The sequence below is a fragment of the Pezoporus flaviventris genome, unplaced genomic scaffold (genome assembly GCF_033815535.1).
Source record: "Pezoporus flaviventris isolate CSIRO_AGI_PZ_B2104156 unplaced genomic scaffold, CSIRO_AGI_Pfla_v1 ptg000025l, whole genome shotgun sequence".
In the NCBI taxonomy this organism is placed as follows: Eukaryota; Metazoa; Chordata; class Aves; order Psittaciformes; family Psittacidae; genus Pezoporus; species Pezoporus flaviventris.
Window position 1 is genome coordinate 18,778,605 of NW_026892573.1, and position 16,289 is coordinate 18,794,893.

The following is a 16,289-nucleotide window of genomic DNA, read 5'->3' on the forward strand; positions in this document are numbered from 1 at the left end:
GAGGGATGATTTGAAATTTACTGTTGCTTTTCCTTTGTGATCTGTGTAGCTGTGTCCACACAACTGTTCTGGAGCTGTATGAGGAGCTTTGTCACAAGGTAACCAATAGAAAGCGGAGTTGGGAGGAGTTTCAGGACCAGAGTGTTGGCACTGATGTCCTTTGGCAACTTGTCTGGGATGACTCTCACATCTGTAACAAAATGGAGGGTTTCTCTTCTGATGCATGTGGTGTTACGAAGAATTCTCCTAAGGGAGAAACTCTGGATAGACTTTGTTGAAATATTTTTTATTTTTTATTTTTTTATATTAGGTTTTGTAGTTTTTGAAGGTTTTGGTTTTTTTCTTTTTCTCAGCTAGGAAGTCAAACCAAGGCAAGTGCAGCAACTGGCATGAGTTCCATAGTTCATCAAGGGCTTAGGAAAAGAAGGTAACAGTATCTGAGAAGTTTAAATACCTGAACACAGTGGTTTCATTCTGATATTGCTCCAGACTTTCTGGATGGTCTCTATAGCTCGGCAGAAAGCTGAATGTTGGTCCTCTTCAGGCACAGAGAAGGGAGTAAAACAGAAATGTCAATGAATGCTTCCAAAAGGAAGGAACTGAAAAAGATTTATTTTTGTCTGCTCGAAAAACAGTAAGCTATGTTAGACTGGGCCTTGGCTGCCATTCACAGCTGTGGCTCCAAGCTTAATTAGAGTTAATTTGTTTCTACCCCATATTATATCATATCTGGCATTAAGGGGTGCTGAGTCCCAGCTCATGTGCACCATGCTAATACCCCATCTTCCGGTCTTAAAACTCTGTCTTGTATATGTATGTTGACCATAGAAGCAGTCTCTACAAGTTTCTCAAGTCCTGCTGGCTATACCTACTCTGAGGGTGGGAAGACAAACTGCCCAAGACCCATTCTAATGTTTCAGAGATCATTCCAGTGTCTTGGAGTTCTCTGCCCTCTCCTTCAAACATCAAAGGTGGCCATAAAGATGATCACTGTGAGCTTGCATCATGGCCCTGAGGGCAGTAACAGACCTTAATAGCCCTGATCAGCCTGACCCGAAGACTCCACCCCTTGCCCATGGGCCCAGGAGACACATGTAAGCTCAGGACAGTGCCTGAGTTGTAAGCAGCCCTGTCTCCTGCTCTCATAACTTATTGACTGGACCTCCTAGTCTCCTCCTGGACTTAATACCTTGCCTTGTATTATGATCACTGGATCTTGAAGGAACCCTGTTGTCACTGCCCTGGCCTTGCCCTGATCTTATGGGACTTCACCTTTGTCTCTACCTGGTCTGTACTTTGGTCACCCTTAGCTTGTGGTTTATCTTCCCTTATGGAGCAGTCTTGTGTTTGCTGCTCCCTCACAGCTTGCAACAGAAATTACAGGTCTTGCCATAACATAATAGCAGAGTATATGGGTATTGAGTTGTAGAAGCCAGTTTACTGGGATCAGAATAGGTCCATGTCATACCTGAAAGTTCGTGTTGGTCTAGAAACTGTTGTACTGAGTATATTTCCCCTCCATGGCAGTTCTGGAAGAAATGGATCAGAGCTTTCTGCAGACTCAAAATATCAGGCAGGTGTTGGACATGCTGGATGTTTTTTATCTGGAAGGGAAAATTCTTGCATGACTTTGCAATCTACACATTTATCTGAGAAACCAGGACTGTGTCTGGCATTATGTGGTATTTGTGAGAAGGGCATTGTACTAGGAAAGAGAGGGAAATAAATCAACTTAGTGCCCCACTGATACCAACAATAGTGAATTGCCATAGTGCCTGTCTCTGCTTTGAAGGAGGAGGAAATTTTCCACAGCAAACCTTAGACATGAGCTCCAGAAGAACAGGATAGTGACTCCCTTCACTTTCTTCGTGTTCTTGCTGAAGGAGATGCATCAGGGTCTGAATGGACACCTTCTGTTCATATCGCCACATGTAGGAGAGGCCAATCAGTCCAAAGTTTGGCTGGTCTTTGAAAGGGGTCATCTGGTCACAAGCTATTTGTGGGAGCAAGCTGGAGCCCTGAAGATCTCTCATTCTCTGCTGCTTGATGTAAGTAAGGTTCTGCTCCAAGTCCTGTGGAATTTGAAGGGTTGTTAGGTGATGCCTTTTGTTACAAAGGGGTTTGGAAGGACTTACAAGTCTTTTCATGAGTGAAAACAATGGTGGCTCTGAAGAAAGGGAGGAGATAGTAAAATTTTCCTGTTGAAGAATGAAGCAGGGTCAGGAGGAAGGAGGGGTTGAGCAGGTGGCTGTGTGGTGCCAAGTTACTGGCTGGGTTTAAACCACAACATGCAGCAACGAGTCCCTTGTGTACCTTGAAGAATGGCCGAGTCAGGGTTTTAAAGCAGGTTTCCCACTGCCTTCTGTCTTCTTGGCTAAGCAAAATATTCCAGTCCATGTTTTGTCCTGTAGGAAATTCAAAGCATTGTAAGGACCCTCACCCAGTAGACAGTGGAGTCTGTGCAGAACAGCTGTAGCTGTGGGATGAGAGCCACCAGGTCCAGTGGCTGTGTGAAAACAAACTTCTTGTAAGCCTGCTGGTACCCTCCCAGGGGGTGGAATATACCTTTACTGTTTGCACTGCTGCTCAGGTGCTGGAGGAACAGATGGACTGTCACTGTGGCATCCTCCATGTTCTTGCTACATGCCTCTGCCAGGCATTCAATGTCTTTCTCAAGGTGGCCCCAGAAGAATTTTGCCACATCCTCTGGCTTCTCTGTCATCAGATTCAGAATTGCCTGTAAGACAGGGTGGTTTCTTAATTTAGCTCTCAAGAAAGGTTCTGCCCTATTCATGCTCTGAATAGGGAAGAAGCTATTCATCATGTAGAAACTGCAGGCTGAGTGGCGTGGGCAGACAGACAGGAGGCAAGGGAGAGAAAAGAACATGGGCTGTCTCACCCCTTCGTCTGTATAGATGCCCAGCAGCATGGATGAATGCAGCAGAACTCTTGCAAGACAGACAGAGGCAGGCGACAGGTCCCTCTCCAGTTCAGTTCTCCGTATGGAAGGGCTTCCAAGGATGTATCCTTTTCCTGTTCTGTCCTGTGTGCTGTGATAAGGAAATGTAGTTCAGTTTACATTCTCAGTGACTAGGCTCCTCTCGTGTAAGTTAACATTGACAGAGGCTTGGTCATCCTTGGGTCAGAATAAGACTGAACATGGGGTGAGATGAAACTTTTGGAAGGGAAGAAATGCTGCTGAAGAAATGCTCTTTCCATCTGTTTCCACTCAAGCTTTTTCTTCTCTCTGTTCCCCCTAGTATGTACTTCTGAGATTTAGACCTTGCTTTGCTCAGCTACAGTGTTTCTCCTGTACCAGAGAACGGAAAGAGGGTCAAGTGGCCACATGTGTGTCCATCTTTCTTCAGCTGTAGGGCAGGGAGCATCAACTTACATTTTTATCCTCACAAAACCTTTCTCAGGTTTGTCTTTATGTCCTCCAATTTTGGCACCACATAGGCATCGTTTGACTTCCCAGGGACACACGAACTATAGGTAAAGATATGACAGCAGTGTGAGACCTAGCAGAAAACATAACAGCAGACAGAAGATCCCCAGCATCACAAAAAAGCCAAAAGGCACTCACATCATTGATGGTCCAGTATGATCCACACTGACAAACTGTGTAGGAAAGGAAATTAGATTAATCTGTTAATTATCTCCTAATTACAAAATCCTTCATAATGTAAGCACAACCAGAAATTCACTGGATGGGCTTTTCTTAAGCAAGACATTCTTCCCATCTATTGGGATCTGGTGTCACAACATTTTTCTTACAGAGTTTAGCATAAACGGCCTGAAGGTGCTGAAGCCGAAAGCAGACCAGTGAATACTCAACAGGAGCACTCCATCTACCTGTTCTTCCTTTCCCTCCATCCCCTGGAACATTTATAGCAAGTTCCCTGTGTCTGCCATCCATATAGGAGCAGCTGGGCTGGACTAAGGTAAAATTTTCCTACCACTTACTCCAAAGCGTATCATTTTGACCAGTTTTCCAGTTCTCATCAAAAGGCAGGTCTCCAGGCATGGTGGGAAGGTAGGACCTCTTAGAAAGGAAACAGATGTGTAAAGGAGAATTTGAGGAATTCTGTAACCATTTTCCTAGTTTTCTTCTCACCTACTGGAGAAATAACTGTTCTGCAAATAAATACATTAGGTGTAAATGGGTGCATGAAAAAGCTTGTCTGAGACATGGACCAAGGAACACGTCATTATATCAACTGGGGATACACTGGGGATTGGCTGGGTTTACAACAGCAGTGATGCCAAAGGTACCATGTTCATAAATTCTTTGGTATCTGCCTACCAAACTGAGGATTCACAGGGAAAGAGCAGGATCTGGACACTGCCATTGTCTTCACAGCCATGTGAAGACATACAGATATGGGCAATGCATGTTTCAAATACTTTCTGCATTCCTCAAATAACAGGAACAATTTATGCATCATTAGGTGCAAAAGGCGGGGGGGGGGGGGGGGGGGTCTAATCTAGTAAAAAAAAGTAATCTTTACTTACAGATGGCATATTTGTGGTCAGAATGAAGAAGCTTGGGCTAGGATTTGAGTCATGTAAGCTCAGTTGACAGCTAACATTTGACAAGGCCCCTTAGACCCACTGGAGAGATATGGGCACCTCCAGCAGGCTGTCTCCCACTTTCAATACAGATAGTGATGGACTATCAATACAGATAATCCATCACTATCCACTGATGGTCCCAGTTTCCTTTTAGTGGACTGTCCAGAAGAGAGCATAACTAGAAGGCTCCATTTGGTGTCTGCAACAAACCAGAAAGCTGCAAACTGACCCAAACCAAATCTGACAGAGCTGGTAGTGTAAAAGCAGGTCCCACCCCAACAGCCTTATCATGAAGGAAGAAACCATATCCCCACAACTTGACTTACCTTCACCTCACAAGGCTTAAAGCAGATAATTCTGAAAAGCTGAGCAAGGGGACTTTGAGATAGTGCCAGAGTAAATGCAGTGTGAAACACCACCTCCATCAAGACCTTGTTTTTGTGTTTGCACAGAGCAAACTTAGCCCAGATCTTCTCCATCCTGTTTTCCAGAGACTCTCCTGGGAGCACTGGTGTTTGGAGGATGATTTCCATTTGTTTTATGACAGGCTAGAAAAGAAATTGAACAAACCAGGTGGAATTTAAGAAGACCCATAAGGCACCTTTTGATGAGGTGACCACTGTTAGGCCACAAAAGTGGTGTTTTATATAAATGTGATCCTTTTGTCTCCAACTCAGGAGAAAATTCCTATATCTTTCTACAAACACCCCATAACACCCACAGAAATCTTATGTAGAAGATACAATGGATACTCACTATCAGCCTTTGGACTTCCAGGGGATTTCCAGTTTTTATTTGTTTTTTTGCTCTGTCCACCACTGGAAGCACCAGCATTATATCTGACCAGTCACCCGTATGCTGTGAAACACAGATATAAAATATGTTACCACAATGAAGATACCTCCAGCATGTGGAAGGCTGTATCAAGCTCACTGAAGCACTGAGATAAATCCCTCACAAATGATAATGTTATTTTTGTGTTGTGACCATAGCAAACTTTTTGCATTGTTTAAAATTTGTGCTTGTATCATGGGGGAAAGGTTGGGGTGCTGTAGAGATATGAGGTCTGTTCTGCCTGGATTTTGCTGTGCAATGGTTCTAGATTCTACAGTCTTACACACACACACCTAGGTCCCTTCAGGGGAACACTCACATGCCTAGCAGAAGTGATGGAGGTAAAATGATCCTCTAGAGGGCTTATAACTCTCTCCAGAACAGAAGAAAGCCCCAGGAAGAATTTTTCATTACTTAAGATGGGTGTTTCCTATCCCATCAGTAAGGCACACAGCCTTACCATCCCAGGTAAGGCACACAGCCTACAATACGACATGTAAATTCACCAGGCAGGGCTCAAGTCAGCCACCTGTAAACTCTCAGAGCTAGCAGCAAAGAAAAGCCTGGGTGCACCTGTGTGGTTGGGTGGCCCAGCTTCAGTGACATGTAGAAGATTTTGGAAGACACTCACCTGTGAAATTTCAAACCCTCTGGGTAAAATCCATTTTTCTGCCTGAAGGATCTTCTGTGCTGGGATGAACCCGTAGTTGTTACAGAGATTTTTAATGAGGAAGATTTGAGGCCACGGTGTCTCTGCATTTGCCACCAGCTCCTTCATTGCATTCACCAAGTCTTGCTCCTCTTGCCTGTTCCCCTGAGGAGACGGTTTGTTTTGTTCTGCAGCTACAAGTGAGATTTTTCATTAGGCTTACTCCCATACAGTTGTGTATTGTAGATTTTTTTTGTAAACACACCACCTGCCTAGGTTGCAGCAACACTTTTTATCCAAGAGTAGAAATGTGGCCTGCAACCATAGTATCCTGGGCTGCTTAATACCTGCAGTATGCAGGGAAGTAGAATACTGGGCAGTGGTTATGAGGACTTAATGGTCCACTGTTATCCCATTTTTAGTCTTTATAGGATCTCGGCCAGGTAATCTTCTCTAGCATATTTTAGGTCAGAAAGGAAAGCTCTCAAAGGCTATCCAGAAGGTAAAGAGCAATCTCATGGCTCTCTTCTAGGTAGCTGAGTGGGAATCTTCTGAACTATTCATATCTTGGCCTTAAAAGGGGTCTCCTGTATCTCCGTTTGTTATATGTGTTGAGATAAGACTCTGTTGGTCTCTTCACTCAGACTTTACTTGGACACCCTTTAAAGCTAACAAAGATGTAAGGAAGTGATTCAACAGAATTTAAAGTGCACTACATTCGCTTCTAAACCGAGAGGCTCACACATGTTCATTGTGAACTCCATTGACTGATACCCTGCTGCACACCACCCCTTAATTCTGGTGAACTATTTTTTGAGGGGAAATGCCAGTATTCATATAAGTCTCTTTTAATCCTAAACAAAACCTGGATGTTCAGTTTTTCTCATGCTGAAAAAATAATCCAGAAAAAAAAAAAAATGGCTTCAGGGGAAATCCACAAGTTCTAGGTAATATATACATTTTGAATGCAACATACACATCTTTGGATGCAACCCATTCATGTATAAAATTTAGCTACTTTAGCACCATTCAGTTTAAATATTGCCAAAAAATAGTTTTATAGTGTCAGAATAAGAGGGTTAAAAAATCATCTAGATTTAAAAGAAATAAATTAGCCCTGCTGATCCTGAATCACTTCTTGAAAATTCCTCTGTTAAACCTCTTAAATTTAGACACAACTTTGTCTTTTTGTTGTTTTAATCCTCTCAGAAGAAACCTCAAATGCTAGTGAATGTTTGGCTTCACAGATCTCATGTTCTCTGACTCACCGCAGAGCACCTGTCTGCCAAGCACAGTGGCCACATGGCTGATAGAGAACCGGAGACGGGCTATGAACTGGAGGGTGTCAATTTTTGAGGCCTCTTGTGAGCAGAAAGCAGAAAGGTCTGCAGTAGAGAGGCAACTTTCAGCAAGCTGGTTGACACTGTCTTGTGAAGAAGGATACATAAAATCCTGTTAAATGGGAAGAGAGAGGGAAAGGTAAGAGTCCAAAGCTGCCATAGGTTCTGTATAGTCCCTTCTTTCCTAAGCTTTTTCACCAGGTGCAGAACTTATTTCTGCTGCGATGTTGTACCCTGTAAATCTCAAGTCCCCTCAATGACTGCTTTAAAGGTGTACCATTGAGACTAGTCCTAACTCTGTTTCTCTGGCAGAAGAGGACTGCCTCCTTTCTGGGTTCACTTGGTGGAGAATCATGTGTTGGACTGATATGCTTGTGCATATCTGCAGTGCACCAGCTCAAAGTGGAGCAGGGACCACAGACAGTTCTGTTCAGATTATCAGCTATGGGAGGCTCTTGTGGCTTACAAATCAGGCCATAGGCAGCCATGGACTCCAGGAGCTAGAGCTCCAAAATCCAGATTGTACAATGGATATTACTAACTCAGGTCTGGATTCTTCTAGACTACGCTTAGGAAGGGAGATCAGCAGCCTGTTACAGACAGCCTCAGGAGCCAGTGGGGGGAAAGAGAGAGGAAGAGTTTGATCTGCAAAGGGAAGCATAGGTATTTGCACTTACCTCCAGACAATGCACCACCATGAAGCATAAATGTTCCCAGTTACTTTTGTTGAAGTTTATCTTTTTCTCCATCTCCGAAAGGTATTTTTCTAGGTGAAACTTTATGTTGTTGAACCTATGATAAAAAAACAAACAAAATCATTAAATGTGAGCATCCATGTAGCCTGAGTGGCTCAGTGATCAGGCTAAGAGCTAGCTCACACTAACCCATATCTCAGGAGCAGTTTCAAGAGGGAGGACTTGATTGTTGCACTGGTGTCCATGCACTCTTGAAAGGGTGACAGCTCACTTTCTGATTTGCACACTAAAAATGAAGGATGGCATTCATTATTTTTCTTCAGTGTAAATCAGGTCAGGGTCCCAGTGAAGTTAGACTCTTACCCCTTTTTACTGACTGGTGCTCAGGGCTGGATGGCTTGCAAGCCACAAATTGGATCAGCTGAGTGATCACTTTTGGGGATGGTGTTCCTTTGTTTCCCAAGACAAAGGTGGTGACAAACTCCATAAAGAAGGAGTTACATTTTCTCCTGAATTTGTTATGATTTTCAACAGCTTCTCTGTAGGAAGGAATAAAGTCAAGATCTACCATCAAAACTCAGTAAAGCCAAGAAGCAACTTGTCTTTTCTGCTTCTCGGAATGTGACCAGAATACCAGGTATAACTTGACTGTGGAAAAGAAATACACATTTTAAATAGAGAAGGTGATTAACCCCTAGAAAACCCACTAAAGCATTTTTTCTTGAATCCTGAAGACAAACTTTCTTCTTCCCTGTATTCTTCCTCTCCTATCTCCAGTCAAGTTAGCTAGAGAACAAAGACAAATGGATTCTTATGTGTTATGTATGCCTGGATAGACTGCCTGTTCAGATGGAGGTAAAAGGGCTGAAACTGACCCCAGATCACTTCATGTGAATCCTTTCACCACCAAAGGTTTGCTACATATGGTAGATACTGACATTTCCATGGAGCTCACATGTTAATGACACTTGTGTGGCCCCTGCTCTGGTAACTATTCCAGTATTTTATACAAAGTGATAGAGACTGAAACAACAAAACTAGTTCTACTAGTTACAGGATACCTCGTGGCCACTGTAGCTTTGGGTGTGTAATCCTCTGGGAAGTTTTCCTTGCAGATCTTGCACTGCTTGCTTGTCCATTCACAGATGCAATCTGAACAGAAAATGTGGCCACAGGGCAGCTCTGCTGGGTCATTGATTTCCAGCTGACAGCTCTTGCAGTCCTTCACACCTTTCCTGAAAGATGCCACCAAAGGAAGATGCATTTCAGGGCTGATTTTACACCAGTGCCAGACTTGAGGAGTGGGCAGGAGATTCTCACGCCCAACATTTGACCATCCAAAACTGTATGGTAATTTGTAACTAGCCTTACTGGTGAGCAGAATATAAGAGAAACTCCTGCTAGTTTAATAAGGGGGTGGCTCCACCAAGGACCATCTCATCTAAGAGATGTGCCTCATCAAGCTGAGTGAGGCTGGACTGGGGGGTGGGCCTTATCCACAGTCTTACTACGCCTATGAGTAGCTACACTGACTGCACCACATTCAGTACCAGGCTTGTCTCTGTCACCAGCCAGGCACAACACTGCATGGGAAAGACTTTGCTCCATGGTCTTCTGAGCTTGGGCATTCCATGCCCTAGCATTAGTAGCCTCCAGGGGATACCCTTTGGCTGGAGGAGATTCATCCCCATTTAAGTGGTGACAGCCTTACCCCATCCCTTACAAAAACCAGCCTTGACATAAAATGTCCCTAGAACTGGGATTATTTTTTTTGGTGTTGGTTTAATTGTTGTTTGTTTGTTTTGTTTTGTTTGGTTGTTTGTTTGTTTTGTTTTGTTTGTTTGGTTGTTTGTTTTGGTTTTTTTTTTTTGTCTTGGACTTACACAAGATACACATTTTCAGCATTCTCGTTGCATTTCCTCAGCACTTTTGTCACCAATTCAAAAATTTCTGCTGGCTCAAAATTCTGTGCTTCAGTCAGGCGCTGTGGGAAAGAAAGGATGGTGAAAGCTCAATGGCAATACCTTCTTGGCATATGAAAAAAGAACAATAATGGAGGTTAGCATCACAAAACTACATAACAAACCACTAAAATCAAATGAACCCACCAAGCACTTTTCCTTATGTAATGCCAGGGATAACTGGCCTGAAATAAATCTTCTTTTAAGGAAAAATTCCTTTAAACAAAATTCTGATCTGGGGGGGTTTCATGATGTTTCTGAAATCTCAGTGCTTTTTGCACTAGGTGGTGTTTCCACCTTCTTCCCACCCTCTTCCCATTTCCATGCCTTCCCTCAAACCAATATCAGAGGAATCTGTGGAAGATAAGGCTGCTTCAAAACTCTGACAGTCTCTAATGCTATAAATTGTCCAGGAAAGCACTACACTGAGCACATACTTTATAGATGAACATGAACTGCTTCACAAGAAGTCTCAGAAGCTTCTCATCTATTTGTGTCTCATTGTACAGCAGGTGGTCAAAGAACATGTAGAAAATGTTGGTGCAGGTCCACTGGCATCTGGAAAAAACACAGATGTTGAACAAAGCTTCAAGACTTGCCAGAGAAAGCCACAGATGATCTACTCTACTGTTGGCAATGGTGCAATTTTAAGTGGGAGGCTGGCCTACAGACCTCTGAGGTCCTTTCCAACCAAGATTTCTATGACAGGTCCCAGGTACTGAGATGATTTGAGGACACAAGAACTCCTGGGGTAGCTTCGAAGGACTAGACTGAGCAAGGAGTGAAAAATATGGCATAGTCCTGTCTACCTTGCTTGCTGGCGTGTCCCCAGACTAAACTGAGTTATGGAATCATTACTGGGTTTTGTCTATGGAGATATCTACTTTACTACTTGCTGTAAAGTAAGTATCCTGGGCATGATCAAGCAAGCATTCAGTCAGATGTTTAGGAAATCAGATCTTATTGTCAAGGAATGATGGGTGCTTGACCATGACCAAAATATGTAGTTCTTAACACAGCTTTTTGGAGTAATTTTGCCTATGTTTTTGTGATAATCAGAAAACAAAATGAGCAAAGGATTAGGAAGGAGCCAACAGGTTCAGGGATCAAGATTCTTGGACTAAATACTACAGGTTTCCAAGGAAAGGATTGATTAAACGCACTCACAGTGTAGACACGTAACTCATGGAAGAGGTGACATAATGCCCTATATGTTTGCCTGAAGTCTTTCAATTCACCGAAACACTGGATTAGGAACTCCAAGGAAAAAGTGTAGGCTATGAGCAATCCTTCTCCACAGACTACATTTTTAAGCTCCAAGTATTTTAATATTCAAACCTTTTGGTGAGGGCTGGCAGAATCTTTCAGCAAACACATGCTAGCAGTTTGAAGGAAAACAATATTGGCTTGTCTGAAAGAGGACCTGTTACTTGAAAGATGAAAATGAGGCTGGACTTACAACACACTCCTTAGGAGTTCACTTTTCTTCTGGTAAAGATGAATCTGGTGATCACCCATATCAATCCACCCCATCCAGGGCTTAAAGGACTTGACCCTTCTAAGCCATTCTGTAAAGGCCTCAAATGACAGAAGTTTATCTGTGGGCTTCACCTTTTTCAGGATAATGTTCAAGGTGTCGAGAGTGATAAACTGAAATTATATTTAAAAAGAGAGAAGGAAAAAAATTGCTTTTATAGTTGGCATAGCCCCATTGCACCTTGGTGAAAAAAAAAAAGGCTTTGAAGGCTATGATGGGGAATTCTCTGAAAACCTTAGGTTGGTGCACACAGCAAGAAATGCCGTAGTAGGAATTTATTAGGTAGGAAAGTGAGAACTGTACAGAAACCATAATTGTACCATAGTGTAACTCTGTGTTGCACTTGTATCTTGTATACTGTTTGAATACTTGAACCAGGGCACTGGTTTCCCTCCACAGGGAAACTCTGAGCTCTAAGCTTCTAAGCTTGTTGCCTTCAGTCCCCTTGATGTCCAGGAGAGAGAAACAGGTATTTCCAAAGAACAATTCTTCCATTTCACAGAGAGATGTTTAAGGTTGTTGAATGAATTGTTCTTTGGAAAGACTTAGATACTTAGGTGGGATCCAGTTGCTATATTGTAGGTCTCTGCTGTCAGCTGAAATGCCTTTGGATGTCTGAGACATCTATACAGAACTGGCATATAGGGCACACAACCTACAGGAGACAAATGCCCTATGGCAGCAGGAGCTGGAGGCCAATCAGCATCTGAAATGTCAGTAGATGCCTGCTTATGGGCAACTGAACGGCACCTCCCCCTTCAGTCATGAGTCACTCTCCACTGTCTCTGTAGCCCATGTTTTCACTGTCAGATCAGAGAGAGATCAGACAGTAGATCAGACGACCACTGCAGATACAGGCACATCCCTGTAGACATGTAGGCTACAGTATCTGAATCCAGACTTGGACCCTTACCCCAGAAATTAAATTCTATGATCACCACCTAAAAGGTCTGAATGTCTAAGAATGGATGAATGTCATACCCAGGATAACACAAGAAAAAGGATGTATAATAATTTTCTACACAGTGTAGATTCCCTTTAGCTTACCATTTCTGGTGGATCCTTCTCATACATGTTTTGTAGCTCTCTTATTACAGACTCATCAATTTTTACCAACTGAACAAAGAGTTGATACTCCTCTCGTAGGTAGAAATATTCCATATGAAGCCAAATGGGGGAAAAGCTTATCTCCTCCTGCCCCACAGAGGAGCAGAGCTGTTTTGCATTGACTAGGAGAGCTTTTGACAGAACCTGCAGATGAAACAAAAAGTGTTATTTCTGCTCCAAAACAACAGCAGGGCACTGAGGATGTCATTCAGCATTGCTGAAGCAGTCTAGTCGAATTTCTCCATCAAAATTTCCCCCAGTTCTTGGAACCCTAGGTATCCGTAGCCCTATGACTCAAGCCGGTGCCATTTAAAGCTTGTACTCCATGAAACCCCATTTACCTCATAGACAGAAAGATCTTGCCCAGGAAAAGTCATCCTTAGAAAATCATTAGTGTAACACTGCATCATCTCTGGATTACTTCCATCTGGTATCAACACATTCTTGATCAGCTCTTGGAACAATTTAGCTGGTTCTTTCATAGGCACTTTTGGATGACCTAGAGGAAAGGACAGATATCAGGTAATCAGAAAACAGAAGCTGACAGGAAAACAAGAGTGAAAATAAGATATTCTAGGCCAATATGGTTGTGTGGGGAACAGAACTGCTATGGTTGCTCCTACCACAACCTTTGACTACTGTGGGAAACTTTGGAGATCAGCTTCCCTGGGTTAAACAATACCTGCTTGAAAAGTCTGATGTTACCTTTCATATTATAGACTCTCTCCCATAGCTCCTCCAGGTAGGCCTTCAAAACCCAACTGAATGGGAACTGGCAAAACACAGATGTGTTGGGATCTTCAGTCGTTGACAACACAGAAATCTTAGCATCTTGTTTCCTTAAACAAGACAGAATGAAGCAATCATCATGTCATACGCTGTGTGTACAGAACTGAAGCATCACAGAAAAAAATTCTGACTGCCACTGACATATGTTCTGCTTAAAAGCTTAAAAAGCACATAAAGATGGTTTGTAAAAAACTCAGCAGTACTGAAAACAATGCACGAACAGAAGATGTTCCTGCCACTTGGAGCTGAAGGTAGAAAAAAAGACTGCAGCAGAGGAAAGGCAAGTGAGTCAGACAACAACTCTCTTGTCTCTGACAGCAGCTGCTGTTCAGAGTAAGTTAAAATGTGATAGTTGTATACCAAACGCATTTTGTGCTGGGGAGGAAATTCATCTGCTCTGACCTGAAGGAGCTAAGATTCAAGTTTTAAAATTCTGGACTTATTGTTTCAAAGTTTACACTGGGTCAATCACTGTTCCAAGGGTTCCTTACTAATGTTCCTGAGTTGCTGAAGGTTTAAGACAACTGGAAGGTTCTGATTCCAATGTCATGACACAGAGGACTTATCACAGATAAGTTATGAGCTGTGTGAGTTTATCTATCTTAACTTCAGCCTTGTTTTACCATTTCCTTCTCCAGAGGGTGCATTATGAAAGCATGTTCTTTTTCTCCTAATGTACATACTGTATTTTTCCACCAAGTCTCTTACTTGCTGGTATATTTAATTCTCAAGAATGATTCTTCTTTGAACATCTGAAGCCACATTTCTGAGAATGGAGACAGTGGAGAGAGGTGATCCAGGTTATTGTTTGCATCCACCACTGCGAGAATTTGAGCAAATAGATTGGCCACGATGTCTTCTAAATGCATCCAGAGAGCATGCCTAGAAATGATAACATGGCCTGTCAAGTGTTTTCCTCATACCTTACTAATCCTCTATTCATCAGAAACTCACATCTACTCCTGTATACCAGATAGCAATATTCATCCTGGTTGTCATGTCTGAGCCCCATTAAGTATTGTGCTTTACACAACACAGCTCTTTTAACACTCTCGGAAACAGATCGGTTAGAATTTGGAAAGGGTTGCACAGGTAAAATGTGCGAACACTACCTGAATGAAGTGTCTTCAAGGATGAACTCGCTGGAGACAGCTCTGTGGAAAACCCACTCCCTTGGCTCAAGACTTATTTTCTCACGTTCTTGTAGGAGGAGGCAGATTCTCCTTTTCAGCACTCTCATGAAATGACTAGAAACTAATTATAAAACAATGCTTATTGAAACATTTAAATGAGTTTCCATTCAAAGTTTTCAGTCAAAGTAAAGCCAGTCATAGGAAATGACCTCTATAAAAGTTCTTGCTTTTCCTCCACAATAAAATCCAGGGACTTTATATTCTACCCTAATCTCCTCTCTTTATTTCTCTCTTTATATCTAACAAGTTAATTTTGGGACAGCACTTATTAAAGACTCCATTTTTGATTGAGGAAAGAAAATCCCCTTCTCCCTGTCTCAGTCTTTTAAATATTGCATGAATTAGGTTCTTTGGTGTACAAATACTCTGATATTCAAATCGATATGGAGAAATATTTAGTATTGTATGCCAGAAGAATAGTCACAGTGCTGCAGAAAAGCTGACATCCTGTTCTTATCTGTATAGCACTGGTATCAATATAAAATAAAATTGATGGGATTGTTTCCATTTCCATACTGATAAAGCCACAAGCTAAATTCATCCTGCATTGCATGAGGAATGGTGTCACTTTGCAATCAGAAGAAAATGTATTTTCATGAGGGACATTTTATTATAGTCCAAATTTAGTACAGTATTCTGGTTTTGCCATATGACCACAAGGACTTCCCAGACCCACAACATTGTTAAAATGGCGACATAGTCTCTTTTATTTTTTTCAGTCATTAATAAACATCCTAGGCACCTGACAGGAACCTGTTGCTCAAAGAAGAGCAAGTCATGGACCACAGTGAAAAAGTCTTTTCATATGCTGGAAAGAATAATTTCCAAATGCACATGTAAGGATTTTGATATTGGAAAACCAGACCCTTTCCATTTTGCTGTAGCCACAGTTTTCTATCAAGACACCACATCACCTGCACAAATAATTTGTATCAATTCTATGTAGAAATTAGTTGTGTGGCACTGGACTCCAAAATAATCATGGGAGTATAAAGTGACCTCTGCCTCGGATTTTTCTGTCAAGATCTCCATCAAAGGTCACGCAAAAATCTGGATGTTTCAATATAGATTCTGAGAACACACAACATGGGGTGCATGGAAAGCAGAACTGGCTCTGACCAAACCTAGTCCTCTCTCTTTTGGGACCTCCCTCCCTGATGGCCTAGACAGGCACCAGAACAGATCATTAAAACACTCATTTTGTTTCCCCTGTTCCATAGTTTGCAATGTGCATGTGCAAGATGAAGCGATGCACAAATAAAAAACCCCAACCTACTCTAGGCCTTGGTTTGTACTCACATGTGGTTCTACTGTCGTGGAAAAGCAAGTTGTGAATGATCATGATTCTTTCAGTGGCACGCCGACTGTTGTCTGTCTTGTCTTCCAGCTGGATTACAGCTTTCTGGATGCTCTGTTTGATCATAAAATCCATGCTGAGGAGCTGTGAATGGAGAAGACTGGAGCTCAGTATATTGCCTAACACTTTGTTGCAATTCCTACTTGCCCTGACAAAATGGAACCCCAGGCATATATCTATTTTTCCATCCCATCTATAGTAAGTAAGTCCCAACATTGTAGAGAAGTGCTAAAAGCCCTGGCAAAGGAATGA

At 42.4% G+C, this 16,289-nt stretch overlaps 1 protein-coding gene across 1 annotated transcript in view; it reads right to left on the reverse strand.

Annotated features, from left to right (window-relative positions):
• Positions 1–16,289, reverse strand: part of LOC133271553 (E3 ubiquitin-protein ligase rnf213-alpha-like) — a 48,550-nt gene that overhangs the window by 6,895 nt on the left and 25,366 nt on the right. Inside the window, exons 23-49 of the mRNA XM_061457750.1 lie at positions 15,980–16,121; positions 14,600–14,741; positions 14,196–14,369; positions 13,404–13,537; positions 13,040–13,197; positions 12,639–12,842; positions 11,514–11,704; positions 10,492–10,612; positions 9,977–10,077; positions 9,155–9,328; positions 8,457–8,632; positions 8,283–8,379; positions 8,076–8,190; positions 7,327–7,510; positions 6,041–6,252; positions 5,332–5,433; positions 4,902–5,123; positions 3,967–4,045; positions 3,587–3,621; positions 3,395–3,489; positions 2,900–3,050; positions 2,566–2,737; positions 2,314–2,405; positions 1,818–2,072; positions 1,469–1,604; positions 455–538; positions 22–190 (exon numbers count right to left, since the gene is read on the reverse strand). Coding sequence (XP_061313734.1) covers positions 22–190; positions 455–538; positions 1,469–1,604; positions 1,818–2,072; positions 2,314–2,405; positions 2,566–2,737; positions 2,900–3,050; positions 3,395–3,489; positions 3,587–3,621; positions 3,967–4,045; positions 4,902–5,123; positions 5,332–5,433; positions 6,041–6,252; positions 7,327–7,510; positions 8,076–8,190; positions 8,283–8,379; positions 8,457–8,632; positions 9,155–9,328; positions 9,977–10,077; positions 10,492–10,612; positions 11,514–11,704; positions 12,639–12,842; positions 13,040–13,197; positions 13,404–13,537; positions 14,196–14,369; positions 14,600–14,741; positions 15,980–16,121 — 3,917 coding nt within the window. The remainder of the gene's footprint in view (positions 1–21; positions 191–454; positions 539–1,468; positions 1,605–1,817; positions 2,073–2,313; positions 2,406–2,565; positions 2,738–2,899; positions 3,051–3,394; positions 3,490–3,586; positions 3,622–3,966; positions 4,046–4,901; positions 5,124–5,331; positions 5,434–6,040; positions 6,253–7,326; positions 7,511–8,075; positions 8,191–8,282; positions 8,380–8,456; positions 8,633–9,154; positions 9,329–9,976; positions 10,078–10,491; positions 10,613–11,513; positions 11,705–12,638; positions 12,843–13,039; positions 13,198–13,403; positions 13,538–14,195; positions 14,370–14,599; positions 14,742–15,979; positions 16,122–16,289) is intronic.